This window comes from Olea europaea, chromosome 5, assembly GCF_002742605.1.
Source record: "Olea europaea var. sylvestris chromosome 5, O_europaea_v1, whole genome shotgun sequence".
Lineage (NCBI taxonomy): Eukaryota > Viridiplantae > Streptophyta > Magnoliopsida > Lamiales > Oleaceae > Olea > Olea europaea.
The window spans coordinates 383,385-398,852 of NC_036241.1; the positions used below are offsets into that span (position 1 = coordinate 383,385).

The window sequence follows — 15,468 nt, forward strand, 5'->3', positions numbered from 1 at the left end:
AAATCGACAGCTTCAATTACTTCTTCTCATTCCCAGAGTACTCTTCTTGCACAATGAAATATTTAGCAAGCGGGGAGTTTCATCACGACTTGTTCGAACGAGAAGTTATGAAATGAGAGGGGGGGGGGGGGGGTTACCGAAAGAGAAATTAAAAAAAGAGGAGGGGGGGGGGGGAGTGTTCTAATTTGAGGAATTGGCTATTTTCTTGATATTAAGTCTTTGGTAGGGATTAAAATCAAAGTTCTAATAAATTTTGGTAGAAGTTGATTAAAAATGTAATTGAAAAGTTGTGGATTCTATTAAAAATTAATTGTTGATTCTGGCTTGAATTAAAAATTTTATTTTAACATCCTCCAAATTAGGCTAAAATGTGAGCATTTTTACTACAGTTAATAGTATTTTTGGAAGAAAATATTGAGTGTGGTAAAAATGGGATTACGCTTTAATTGGGATTAATTGGGTGAAATTATTTTTCCAATTTTTTGGGCCACAAATTTGATGATAAGATTGGTCCTTTTTTATTCTTGGTCAAATGATTATTCTTGAACCCTTTTAATTTTAATTTTTGTAGTAATGAGATTATTGGCAAAATGAAAAGTGGTTATGAGTTTATTTGTCGGGCAGGGTTTGGAACTGAAGCCTGTTTGATACAAACCAATTCCATGGAAAATAGAATTTAATTTGTGGAAATTACACAATTCCATACTTTAGAAATTCACAATTCTAAAATAAAATGGGTAGTTTAATCTTTCGAAAATCAGATGTTTTATTTTAATTAATATTTTTTTAAAATAAATATTTTTACTAAATATATATACTCCATTACACACACAAATCCTAATTAATTCCCAATTTTCTCTATCTCTCTCTACATTGCTTTCTCGTCTTAGACACACACTCTCTCTATATTCTGTGAAGAAACTGCGTGGTGGTGGATGAGGTGTAGTGGTTGTGTGATGGCGGCGGATCTGGCGGTGGTACGTGTGGTGGTGGCAAATCTAGCGGTGGTGCATGTGGTGTGGCGATCTGGTGGTGGTATTTTGGTGGAGTAGCAGTGTTGTTGTACGGGTGAGTGTGTGGTGTGGTAGTATGCAACATTGACGTGGAGGTGGCAGATCTGACTGTGGTGGATGTGGTGTGGCGGTATTGCTGTAGGAGTGTGTGTGTTTGTGATGTGGCAGTGTGCGACGGTGGTAGATCTGATGTGGCGGTGGTGCAGGTGTGTGGTGATGTTACAGTAGGAGTGTGTGTGGTGTGGCAGTGTACGGCAGTGGGGGATCTGGCGGTGGCGTATTTGGCGTGGTGGTCTAACAGTGGTGTTTTCATGGTGCGACGGTGTGTGGTGGTGTTGCTGTAGGAGTGTGTGTGCGGTACGATAGTGTGTGGCGGTGGTGGGAGGTGTTGCTGTGGGGTGATGGTGTGGCGGTGTGTGGCGGTAGTGTTGATTTTGTTTGAGACAGTAGTGTTGCTGTAGGGTGGTGGTGGTTCCATTGATGACGATTGCGTTGGTGATGGTGGAGGTAGGGATTGTTTGGTGATGGTCACAGATTAATTGGTTGATTGTGACCATTAAATTAGTTAATTTGTGACCAATGTGATCGATGAAAAAGATAAATTGTGACAAAAAAATAATGTGCGACCTAAAAAATTAATAATTTGTGACTGTCTGATAAATTGTGACATATAATATTTGTGATCTGTGACATATAAAATTTTTTTATTCATAACTGAAAAATAATGTGACTTACAAATTTTTTATTTGTGAACGAAAATAAGTTGTGACCAATAATTTGATAAGTTGTGACTAAAAATTAATCTGTGACTAATTAATTTTTTTGATTTGTAACCGATAAACAAACTGTGACTTACAAAATTTTTGAATTGTCGTCGTAAAATAATTTATGATATAAAAATTTTGATTTGTGACCAAAAAATAATAAGTAACTCAATAAATTATTAATTTTATAGATCACATATTATTTTGCCATAGGAATTTAGCTATTTTGCCATTTTATTCCTCGGTTAATGCCAATAATCTTGTTTTCTCCACTTTTACAATTATTAATACCACCTCATCAAACTTGTTTATAATTTATTGAGTTGTGATCGAAAAATTATCCTGTGACTTATAAAAATTTTAATTTGTGACCAAGAAATAAGTTGTGATCAATAATTTGATAATTTGTGACTAAAAATTAATTTGTGATTAATTAATTAGGTAACTGTGACAAAAAATTATCCCGCGACTTATAAATTTTTTTATTCGTGATCTAAGAATAATATGTGACCTATAAAATTTTCAATCTGTGACCAATAATTTGATTAGTTGTGACTAAAGATTAATCCGTGCCTAATTAATTTTTTGATTTGTGACCAATGAACAAACTGTGACCTATAAAATTTTTGAATTGTGATCGTAAAATAATTTTTGACCTAAAATTTTTGATTTGTGACCAAAAAGTAATAAGTGATTAATTAAATTGTTAAGTTGTGATCAAATTGTATAGATATGTGACCTAAATATATTTAATTAATAAATTAATTAAATCATAAATATATTTTAATAAAAATCTGATTTTGGAAGTTTGAAACTTGTTTTCTTAATTTTGAAATATACTATACTTAATCTCTTGTTTATGAAATTTTCCCATTTAATTTTCCACCCAAATGTCTTTTTTGATGGGCAAAAATTTCCATGGAATTGGTTTTTCACCCTACCCTTCACGTGACCCTTTTTCTTCGTTTTTAGGGAATTTTCTTTCCTTCGGTTTTGGTGAAAAAGTGTTTTCTAGTTTTTTTTTTTTTAATAGAAACAAATTCTATTCACAATTTTAACAAATTCTATTTCTTTAATTGACAATTTTCATAGAAAACAAAGCCAAACAAACACCAAAAGATCCAAAATTTCAACATTTTTCAAGTGGAAAATTATATCAATCACACACATTTAATTGACAATTTCCAGTAAAACAAATTCTTGATAATTCAATTTCTTGGAATTCGTTTTCTTTTCATCCAAATTTCATTCTTACAATTAAATGGATCATTACTTTTGAACTTAAAATTTTAGAATAACTCTAATGACAAACATATGAAAGGGGAGAAAGAGTAGTTCAATTTTGAAATAAAAAACTTCGAAAAGACAATATTTAACCGATTTTGTTATGTGACAATCAATATCAACTAGTTGCCAATACAACTGTCAAGTTCTATTATTTTCTTGAAATTTTTTGAATTTTCTGTGATATGGTAAATTTCATTCATGTTAACTTTACTTTCATTTAATTATAATTAGGTTGTGTAATTCAATTTTGTTTAGTTGTTAAATTATGCCTAATTTGATTTTAATAAGGTAACTCCATCAAATTTGTCATTTGAAATAATAATTGATGACACAACAGTCAATAAATGATGGTCATCATTAATTTTAATATTATTTTTATTCTATATCAACAACTAATAATTATGTGTGATGATTGATGACTATCATTTATACCGTCATTTCATCAAATTTTACAAAAGAAATTGGGCCAAGTTATCTAAATTAAAATAAAATAAAAGTTTATTTATTCAATTGAAATCAAATCAAATTAAAATGTAGTTATCCGTTTAAAATCAATCTAAAATACAATCATTCAATTGAACAAAATTGAAGTATAATTATCTGATCAATACTAAGGGTGCGTTTGATTGCAAGTAGGAAAATTGCATAGAAAGAAAATATTTTCCAGGTAATTCAATTGCCTGGAAATTATTTACATGGAAAATGTTAATTACACGTGTTTGATTGACTTAAATTTCAACCTAGAAAATGTTGTAATTTTCCAACTTTTGGTGTTTGATAGCCATTATTTTCCATGAAAATAATCATTTTTTCCAACTTTATCTGTTTGACAACCACTATTTTCCATGGAATTTCATGGAAATTGTCACTTTTTCGATGGAAAATAGTGGTTTTTTCCCATGAAAGTTTGTCAATGAATGATCCAAATTTTAAATAAATTGTATACATAAATGCGGCCAAATCCTAATCAATCATAATTAATATAGCAGTTCATTTGTGGATAAAAACATACCAAGATTTGGTACGAAAGATGCATAAACACTGTCGAGATAAAATAATTATCCCTAACAATTCAGATTTCTACCACTTACATATTCTTCGTTGCAGTCAAAAATAATAATCTGATAATCAATTCAATAAATAATGATGAAATTTCGTTCAATGTATTACATAAAATGAAAATGAAAAAACCCGAAAAATCTGTATCATAAGAAAATAGCAAATAAAATCAACATAAATGTCATACTTTCACATATGTTTGTTAAATTATCCAAGCAAGTCATCTTAAAATAGTGCAGGCGGATCACGGCCCAGATTCTCAAATACTAAATCACGCATGACTTCTTCATCAGTCAAACTCATAAATACTTTAGCCAGACTCTCATCCGATCGAAATATTTTTATTACTTGTATTATGTCACGCTTTTCTATACTCATGCCTTGTAATTTTTCTAGAACCAATTGCCAATTGATATGGTTTAGCGTATCTAATGTTGCTTGAGTTTCCATAGCAACAGCAATTTTTTTAGATGATTCGACAATGCTTGATAGGGCAACGAGACTCTCATCATTAGGTTGGGTATGTCGACGGCGAACTTTGTTAGTTCCTCCTTCGGCATTACACTTAGGAGAGCGAATGGGGCTTGGATCTGTATCCTCATTTTGACCATCAACTTCATGCACATTTTCATCTAAAAAAATAATAAAATAAGAATTTGTTAGAATCTCTAATATAATATGAATTATATAAATTTTTATGTACGATCTAGTACGTACCATGATCGGGGGATAAAATGTCATTTCCGGTTACAGCATGATCTCCTGTAGCAGAATCATTTCCAAAGATAGCCTCCAAATCATCATAACGAGAACAAAGTTTGGTCCTCCACTTTCCAAATTTTGGTTTGCCCTACAAGAAAAAGAGTGAAATATGTTTTACGCTAGTTAGTGGGCAGAATAAATTAGATTAGTAATATTTAAGGAATAATACTTTCATTGGTCAATGAAATTTTGTACCTTCAACAACTCCTCCCAAGCTAGTACATTGGCTGTGACATGTCTAGTGTGAGGATCTAACCCAAAACCACTCATGCTTAACAACTGAAGAACTTCAACATATTCTTTTTTCAGAGTTTTCAATCGCGCCCTCACATTCTTATCAGACACCGTGACTCCGCATCCATTGTGCACGTTCTCGATTGCTTTGGACACGTGATATGATGAAAAGCCATTGTCACTTCTTTTGTGATTAGACAACACTTGATGTAGTAGTGCAGTTATCATACAACCGTCCATTGCATCACTCCAACGTATTTGACGATTCCGAGAATTAGGATCCGCTTGGGTTGAGCTTATTTCCTCCACATCTGAATGAAGGGTTGGTCTAGGAACTCGAAAAGGTGCCGCCGAGCTTTGTCGAATATTTGCCATGTATAGTGGAAGATTAACTGTTTATGGTCAACCAATAAATAAGAACATTTAAAAAAATTGCATGTCAAAAATGTCTCCAATAACAGCAATTCCAATTACAATATTTAAAATTCTAGCAATCTTATGTCAACTATTATAGGACATGGGGAAAAAAAACAAAAAATCTGCTTAATGTCAATACGTCTTCAATTCAAGCAATTACTACATATGAAAGTCTAGTAAATTTATATCCATTACATAGAAATGAAAAACAAATAAAAAATAAAAAACAAGAAAAAAAGAAAAAAAAATCAGATATCAATTGAAATCAATTCCCGCATTCTAATTGGGAAGATAATCAGCCCACATTAAATCAGCAATCGCATTCCTCTTATTAGACCACGCTTCCTGATTTGTGAAAGATATGTGAGCACTTGGAGTTTCATCTTCAAGTACATCAATATGCGTAGGGTTAACCTCATCGTCACTACTATCTAAGTCGTCCTCCTCACAAACATCTTCTACATCATCAGTCCTTAAGAAGTTGTGGATGGCAAAACAGGCAAGGACGATCTTTGCTTGTGTGTCAATGTCGTGATAGGGTTGATGTTTCAAATATGCAAATCTTTTTTTCAGCAAACCAATTGTACGCTCAATAACATTGCGTAGAGATGAATGTTGAAAATTGAACAACTCCTTACTACTTTCAGGACGTTGACCTTCAATGTCTCTACGATGATAACGAGTCCTACGGTATGGTGCAAGAAAACTCGAAACCGATGGAAAGCCAGCGTCAACAAGGTAATATTTACCTAGGAAAGAGTCGTTCATAAGATGGTAGTTAGGTAATTATAACTTATGCGTGGAAGAAATATTTTCAAAATAGTGACACAACTTACCAATAGGAATTGTTAGCTTATGTCCTTGGCGCAATATTGCACTCCGTAACAATCGACCGTCATGTGCGGATCCCTCCCAACCGGCAAGCACGTATGTAAATTTCATATCAAATGCGCAAGCTACTAAAACATTTTGGGAAATCACTTGCTTTCTATTGCGATATTTACCTTGCTCCTCTAAAGGCACATACGTAGCTATATGTGTACCATCGATTGCTCTTACGGCATCCTTTAAAAAACAATACTTTTCAAAATTAATTTTTCATCTTGAAATTTTAAGAAATGTGATGAAATAACTACAAACCACTAACCTGAAAAAAGGAGTACCATGGCTGCACATTTTCTTTTTCGTATGGTGAGTTATGAGGAGTGGCATTAATCACAACATCTCTATACAATCCAAGACAAGCGTGTAAGACTCTGTGAAAGTAAAAGCTCACTGTTTGACCAGAGCGAAAGAAAGTAAAACGTCCAGCGCGATTACGTTGGTCATGCCCGACAGTATTCAGAAAAATTGCGACTTGTTCCTCAATTTGAACGTATTTACTGTCAACCAATCCATAAGTTCGCAAACAAGCACATAATCTTTGAAATGAACCTATTTTCATCATAAGGAGATCACGACATATTGTATCACTCGTGCCAAACATTCGTGTAAGTGTTATTTCTCTTTCAGAATTCCAATTTGTATGAGGAGCTCTTGGAAGATGTCGTGCACGATGCCTAAATTCGTTATATATCACAATCGCTTGCATGACCATCATCCAAAATATACCTAAATGTTGTCGTCAGCATCGACATTGATTCGTTGTTGTAGCCATGTTATAAACTACCACGGTAAATAAAAATTCAATAAAAATTTGTTTAGAAAGAATAACATAAAAGCATTATAGAATAAAAAGTTAAACATAGCTACATCATAATAGAAATTCATTGCATACACTTCCAAGCATAATGTCAACTGGTTATATTAGAATTCTTAAAATCATTTTTTTCAATTTCATGCTTCCCTAACTCATTCGCACCACAGCAATCCCCCAATTAATAGAATCAAGAACATATACCCAAGGGCATAAATTGTTAAGCTACTTCTAAATCTTCAACTATCTCTCTAAGCAGAGATTAATAGTAGGTACAATAAACTCTAAGCAATAAAATAACTGTCTCCAACACAGTGAGATGATTATAAACTAGAAATGATACAATCTGCCTTAAAATATGTCAAACGTCATTAAAGAGTGACACGTTTATTCACTTAAATCTAGTCTTGAACATGCCCTCACTCACACAAAATGAATTCATTTTTTTGTCAAAAGCCTCGTATGTGCACAAGTTCAATAAATAGTGATAGCAAAACTTGATCCCAAGAAATTTGCTTGCTCCAATACCATGACGAACCACTTCATTTAAAAATCAACCATCACAGCACAAAAGGATACTTTCATACTAGATATAAAGGTAGACTGCTAATTAGTTATCATCTCCTGTAAAGAAAATTCCACATTCAAAACACTAATGAATACTTATCAAATATTGAGTAGTTGTGAAAATCTGATAGTGGACTAAATCTCCACTTCGGAGTCTGTGCACTTCAAGAATCAAATTCACTAGGGACCAACAATAGTTTATTCACCATACTGGGAATAAGATAGAGTGAAGTTTTGAAATTAAGCAGAGGATAGAAATATTTCCCAGATAGACAATATTAAGGCTCATTGCAATAGAGAAGAGAATACTGAGAATGAGGAATTTTGGGGAAATTTTCTGGGATGTGGAATGTGGAAAACATTTGAGATGTAGTTAACCAGTCTTACCAAGTGACATATGTCCTCAATTCATAAATGCAAAGAATGTGCAAATTCAAAGCAATGAAGATCTCATCTAGCACCCTTATGTAACGTTCTAAATGGTAGTGACCGGAAACAATTTCCTTCTGATGATTATCGAATTGGAATGCTCAATCAAATGCTGTTTACATATCAATGCTAGGAAAATATATCAAGTTCTCACTTTTTATAGAAAACATCATCAGTAAACAATGAAATTATAGTCACCCAGTTCTCTAAAATCCAAACTAACAAACAAAAGATGAAGAAAAACAGAGAACAATTTACCTGTTGCCGAAATCCTTCTCCACCAAATTCGCGTTACAATAAGCTAGGGAGGTGACGATAAGCTAAACGATGGAAAGTGACTAGCAATCAGTACAATCGAATTTCCTATGCTCAATCCAATAATTGAAATGAATGACACATGACCACCGATAACAAAGCAACATCGAAAAATAATACCAACCCGGACCACTGGCTTCCTAATGATTGATGAACAAGGCTAGGCGATCCAATTTATAGACAATTAAAGGGGATATAAACGGCTAGATAAACTTACCGTATTGATCTGAACGGTCAAATTCGCGTTACAATCCTTGTGGAAATCGGAAACTTCGTAAGTCGGTGAGTTTTAGGCGGCGATGATTGTCAAAGTCATCGAGAAAATACCATAAACCCAGATTCTTGGAATAATTACCCGCTCTGGAAGCAGAGAATTGTTGAGTTCTTCCTCTGGCTCGGTTGAATTGATGAGAGAGAGGGTAGAGATTTGTAAGTGGGGAGAGAGAAGAGAGAGAGATATTTTAACGCAGAGATGAGAGAGAGAGATATTAACGTGGTTTGGTTAGCAAGAATTTTTGGAAAGATAAAATTCCATGGTAAATAAAATCCACTTTCCCCCAAGGAAAATATTTTCCTTGTTTTCAAGGAAAATGTGGTCACGTGACCAAAAGAAGGAAAATATTTTCCTTAGAAAAAATTGCCAATCAAACAAGACAAAAGTAGAAAATAAGGTGGAAAAAACTCATTTTCCATGAAAAATATGTGCAATCAAACGCACCCTAAGTGAAATATAGTTATTGCATAGGCAATTTATCTATTTATTATTACTATTTTTTTTTTCATAAGTGACTTTTTAAGAGCAAATTTAATGATTTAGAAATAACTTTGGTTTACATTGTTAAGGAGCTCACAAGACCTTTTATAAAATTCAAAGTGAAGACTAAACATTTAAATGTAGACGAGGTAAGTGTACATCGAAAAATATTGTATCCAACTTGAAGAATTGAACTATTCAAAAAAACCACTCTCGTTTTCGCCTTATTTTCTATTATATTATGATAGAGGGCACATTCATTTTCTCTCTTTCTCGCTCCCGTGTTTCAATGCTCATGATTTGAAAGGTAATAAGGAGCCTTTTCTCAAATTAAAAAATGCGTTCCAAATAAAGATAGCCATTTTTAAAAGCACACATGTAAAATAGACACACTTTTGGTTTGACATCCAACATCAATTCTAAAACTAGATTCCTTTTGTTCCACTTTTACAAAAAATAAAAATAAAAATAAAAATAAATAATAATAATAATTTGACTATTATTCGCAAGAAAATCTTTTGAGTATTTCTCTAACATTAAGATCGAATTCCCTTCCATCCTTGTCAGTATTGTATATTAATTACAAGAAATGTTGTATCACGAGAGTATCCTGTTAACACCAGGGAAAATTATATCTTCGATCCACTACATACTATGTATCTCACTTTTTTCTTTGTTCAGGAAAAATTATATTTTCGATCCACTACATGCTATGTATCTCACTTTTTTCTTTGTTCTAGATCATTTACAATCAATCCATACATCAATCACAACATACCAAAAATACACTCAAAGTAGTTGAATGACACAAACCAAGGAATTCACAAGTAGTAGGTTAACAAGATGCACTGGTTCAAGGACAACTTCTGTCTAGGGTCCACTAGTTATATACTAAATACATCACTTCTTCCTTAATTCCGACTCATTTTTAATATGTCCATCACAACATACCAAACATACACTTGCAAATAACACGATCCAAAAATATTACGCGTCTGTCTTTACACAACACTTGGTGAATAATAACAAATTATCAAGTGAAATGGAGAATTCTCATCTGAAGGAGAATTGAATTTCCTCTAAGGTTTTGTCCTTCGTTTCTGGTACCCAAATTACCACAAATATCACAGTGAAAATGGACATGAGTATGTAAAGAGTAAAGGTCCCTGTTAAATATGCAAGAACATCGAAAAAGTTAGATTACATGTCCATCACAACATACCAAACATACACTTGCAAATAACACGATCCAAAAATATTACGCGTCTGTCTTTACACAACACTTGGTGAATAATAACAAATTATCAAGTGAAATGGAGAATTCTCATCTGAAGGAGAATTGAATTTCCTCTAAGGTTTTGTCCTTCGTTTCTGGTACCCAAATTACCACAAATATCACAGTGAAAATGGACATGAGTATGTAAAGAGTAAAGGTCCCTGTTAAATATGCAAGAACATCGAAAAAGTTAGATTACACGACGAGGACAAGCTACTCCTACCGATGATTACAATTTAAATATCACGACAACATCAAGAACAGTTTATCGACATCAAATATATAATGCTCGAAGGAACGGAATGCAATCTCATGGCGAATTGGATAACTATTAAATCAAAGGTTTCAAGAACTCATGAAAGTTTGTGAATCGGAAGTTAATGCCCTTTCTCCGTACTACATCTAACTCTATGTAGGTGAGTGTGATGTCGAAGAATATAAATAAATAAAAGTGTCATTCGGGTTCAAGTATCTCCACCACCCACTTATAAAAATTGTAAAATGTAAATAAATAAATATATCTACTCTCTAACAGATAAAACTTTGCATTGAAATGATTCGAGACGAGGTTTAATACAAAAAAATAACTTTTCTCAATTCTATTATCTTGCAATTGGCATGGAGGCTTAGGAGAAAGCACCACTAAAGGAATTCGAAATTTGTAATGAGATTTTCTCAATTGACAATATGACAGAGAAATAGACCCAAAACTGCCACTTCAATTTTAAGAAGTTTCTGGTTCAAACTTGCGAATTCGGCATAATTTTCATGAAGGAAAAAAATTTAATTGTGTGGGTTGCACTTGATCTTCATGGCAACGGGGCGGGTTTGGGGCCCCCGCCCCGCCGGGTAATTTCCCACCTCGTACGCACCCCATTACCCTTTTAAGATGGGGTGGCGAGGAGGGTCGAGGATTTTGCCCCGTTTAGGTACCCATTTAATTTTTTTTTTAATTAATTTTTGATAATTCATTTTCTTGCACACATTCATTAAAGTGAGACAATAATACAATTATTAATTTTTTTGATTAATTTATTTATTTTTAAAAGTTAAATTATTTGAATATATTTGGTAAACTAAGATTTTTATTATTTTGTCATATCCCTTAGATAATCTTAGTTGTCATTTTCTACTAGAATTAATGAAATTTTGTGGAAATTTTCCATTTAAAGTATTGAATTCGCAAAAAAAGAATAATAATAATAATAATTAAACAGGGAGGGGGCCCCTATTACCCCCGTACCTGCGCCATGGCAAAATTCCCTGCTCATGCCTAACCCGATTACTCGATTAAATAGGTAATCCCCGTCCCAAACGGGGCAGGGCCTACGGGTATCAGATTTGACAAGTTTTTTTGCCATCAGGTTCTCTGAATTCGCTTTTTACAATTTCCTACAAGTTTTGGGAACCGTATAGCACCCTCAGTTGTTGTCTCCATCAAATATAATTCTTCCCATTGAATTTAGGGACTTGTAGTGGCAACATGTTGTTTAATGCCATCTATTAACTATTCTTTTAATCTCACTATGATACCAATTTGTTAGAAACAATGGACTCTCAAGAACACGAGCACCCTCAACTTTCTTTGATCAAATGCGTCTCTCTTATTATATATGAAACCTTATTTACTATTGCTATAGAAAACAAACCTTGATCAAATTTTATAATCATAAATGCATATATGCATTGAATATTCATAAGCACTTACATATGTACCTTATATTAGATAAATAACTTAGATAATTGAATATGGAGTATTAATGTATATGAACCTTCTATGAAATTCATGTACACAAGCTAGATTATCTTTCTATCAACTACATTTTCGACAACTAGTCATTCCCTTAATTTATTCTCGACCAACAACACCTCCACTTGTTGCTCTCTTTTCTCATCTTATTTATTTTAGTATAACCACACATCTACCTTAGCATTCTCGTTTCTGCTACATTTATTTTATGGTCATTTTGTCCTTTAATAGCCCAACACTTCAAACCATAAAAAATAGGAAGTATAATTAATTTAACTTTCTGGAAATCTTCCTACCATACAAAATTCCTGTAGTACTTCTCTATTTCATCCACCGTCTAGTCTTGCATTACATCCTCTTCGAGTGAAACAATATCATATCTTCACTATATCTTGTAAGATCGTACATGACTAATGTGAAAGATTATGGGTAGAACTTGGCTTGCGAGCATCATGTGATGGAGAAATTCTCTGCTACTAATGCCACGGAGTGGAGAAATAAAATTTCCTTCTCTTATTCAATACTGGAATCACCAAAAAAGGTAAGGGAATTGATTAGGTTTCGGACAAAATGGATAGAACATTTTTGGAAATCCTAGCTGAGGACATGTAGGAAACTTAGATTTACTCTTCTAGTTTCATTTAATATATTATGTAACATTGAGGAGAGGGCTGTGTATTCCCTCTACTCTGTTCTAAGACTTTACTCAGTGTAGGAAAATCGTAGCATGTTTTGACATGAATTTCGGGTCAACAAACTTACTTGAAATGATGAATTTCAAGATCTTTGTGTGGTTGAATCACCTTGTTTTCAAATCTCCAAAATTTGTATTTTCTTGTACTCCAATGATCCAAATCTCAATTACAATGGAAGGGGATTATTGTCCACAATTTAAGTATAATTTCTTGTGAGATTTCATGCAAAAAAATGTGATTTTAGGGACTTTCCAATTTTGAGGTGAATTTCTATACGAATTTTTTTTTTCACCATTTTTTTTGTGTCTTGCCTTTCCCCCTCTTTTCCATAACTTCTATGTAGAAGTTTCAAGTGATTACTTGGAAGTTATGGGTTTGAATTCTAAATTCAAACCACTCCCTCCAACTCTTATAAAATCCTGCGGGTCGGGTCACCCCACATGGACGACCCATTATCTGTATTTTCCAACATCTCTCACTCGCACATGATGGGGTTGATCCGAACCACAAGTGACAATAAATGTCACACCTTAGATCCTTCTCAAGATCTATTTCACAAAGATTCATACGGCAAATAGATTGTGCGACCAATTTAGTAATATTAGAGCTTACGGTACTATAAACCTGTTAGGGATATATAGTAGCTCTACTAGAGGAGGAACATCACATCTCGTTATGCCCCAAACTCATTTTCCAACATTAATTCAAGTATCTCCGACCCCTCGAGTATTTGTGGAACATACTTGAACTCCGCATCATATCATTGTATTCACAATTGCATTCTATACCCCAAATGGTTAAACACAATTGTCCGGCCGATGAATACAAACATAAATGTTCGTCAAAATAGTTTTCCTTTCTTATTTGAATCCTTCGATTTTAAATCAGCTACTTTTCTAGACATGCCCCATCAAATCGAATCAATCATAGTCATTAGCAACATGCTAAAGTAGCAACACTGAAATAAAACCTCAAGAAACAGTCAAAAGTCATAATGGTATATATGAGGTTACATAAACCTCAGGGTCTCACACAATGAGAAAGCAGAGATCCATTTACTTATTTACTCAATATTGGTCGTAAAAGCACATGCGGTATGAAACACGTACTACAATATTTTCCCCCTTTCTTAGGGTATATATCATATTCTTTGTAAACAAATAACATCGTACAGATCCTAGTTCAAGTATTTTTCGATACTTAACTTGAGTTCTCCTTATGTTCATTCCTCCAGGCATTCTCAAATTGAGAACTCGATCTGGCTACTGAACAGGTTTAACGGATAGCGAAATTCATTTCGATTACTTGTTGTAATATCATCTTGATACCTTATCAAAGTGACTGGATCATGTAAACAAAATGATCACTATCAAGGCGACTGGATCATGTACACAACATGATCACTGTGTCTCATCTCAGCACATCTTAAAATGTTTGAGGCGATTGCTTGTGTGAGTAAGCCAATCTCAACCCGTTCGACATACTTTATATGTGCATACAAATCATTTATCTTGCAATCCCAATATTAGATTACACATGAACTCAAAATTGTTCATCTATGGGCACACAAAACTCAATCAAGAGTTTGTCTAATACACCAAGTATCATATTCTACAAAATTCTAGAGATTCCATATTATCAACAAATATATCTTTAGACATCTTCAGAGTATGATGATTACATATCATTATTTACATAGATATATCGCAAAGACACTTTATTTGCTAATGTCTCTCACATAATTACCATTAAGTGTTTGGATATATTTTTATACTTGAGATCTTAACATATAAGATAGTTGCATAACTGTCATGGATCTCATATTCTCAACTAGTATCATTAGATGCTCAATACCTCCATACCAAACAATTTCTTTAGCTGCCAAAATATACATAACAGCATATGCTTCTTGCTACTCTATATAGCAAAAGCGCGTAAGTCAAATAACTAATTGTGCTCGACTAACTCTCATTCTTAGTCAATAGTTGTATATCTAATCCAATCATAAGTTATTCCTTTGACAACGAAATAGAATAACTGACAACAGCACCTTTCAGGTATCACAATACATTTTCTAAAGATAATATTGATACCTACTGATTAGATCCATGGCATGATCATTGTTAGGAAAAGTATATATCATTGTATACTTCTATCTCCTAACTCTTAATCATACTAGATATGATTCTCTGGATATTTTTTTGTGCACTTATGAAATCTTTGGACATTTATGAAGGCTTATAGGGTCACAGTTGTAATTCCACATGAGTATTTATAGTATAAAACTCTTATGATGGAGCAAGAACATACGAAAAGTATTCTTAGCACAAATCATACAATTTGCTAAACCCATGTCTTTTGTCTCAAAAAATGACCGCAGTCATTTCAAATTGGTCTCTATACACTCCTTATCATGCTTAGCCAATACAATGTCATCAATATCAATATTA

At 33.3% G+C, this 15,468-nt stretch overlaps 3 protein-coding genes and 1 pseudogene across 5 annotated transcripts; all 4 read right to left on the minus strand.

Annotated features, from left to right (window-relative positions):
* Positions 1 to 4,258: 4,258 nt before the first annotated feature.
* Positions 4,259 to 8,985, minus strand: LOC111394335. Of its 3 annotated transcripts, XM_023020097.1 has the most exons (5): positions 8,761 to 8,985; positions 8,487 to 8,548; positions 5,081 to 5,511; positions 4,841 to 4,973; positions 4,259 to 4,755 (listed from the first exon to the last, which is right to left on the minus strand). In XM_023020097.1, the coding sequence occupies exons 3-5, from the start codon at positions 5,492 to 5,494 to the stop codon at positions 4,349 to 4,351; spliced, it is 954 nt and encodes a 317-aa protein (XP_022875865.1). In that variant the 5' UTR covers positions 5,495 to 5,511; positions 8,487 to 8,548; positions 8,761 to 8,985; the 3' UTR covers positions 4,259 to 4,348. The 3 variants fall into 3 exon arrangements, 2 of the variants coding, with proteins under 2 accessions (XP_022875865.1, XP_022875866.1); XM_023020098.1 differs by lacking the exon at positions 8,487 to 8,548; XR_002702574.1 differs by lacking the exons at positions 4,259 to 4,755; positions 4,841 to 4,973; positions 5,081 to 5,511; positions 8,487 to 8,548 and adding an exon at positions 7,300 to 7,856.
* Positions 5,816 to 6,304, minus strand: LOC111394881. Its single transcript, XM_023020931.1, has one exon. The coding sequence runs from the start codon at positions 6,302 to 6,304 to the stop codon at positions 5,816 to 5,818; it is 489 nt and encodes a 162-aa protein (XP_022876699.1).
* Positions 6,258 to 7,265, minus strand: LOC111394336. Its single transcript, XM_023020099.1, has 2 exons — positions 6,684 to 7,265; positions 6,258 to 6,601 (listed from the first exon to the last, which is right to left on the minus strand). Exons 1-2 carry the CDS (start codon positions 7,134 to 7,136, stop codon positions 6,323 to 6,325), a joined length of 732 nt encoding a protein of 243 aa, XP_022875867.1. The 5' UTR covers positions 7,137 to 7,265; the 3' UTR covers positions 6,258 to 6,322.
* A 1,636-nt stretch (positions 8,986 to 10,621) lies between the features above and the next one.
* The window catches only part of LOC111394882, a 34,012-nt pseudogene continuing 29,165 nt past the window's right edge, over positions 10,622 to 15,468 (minus strand).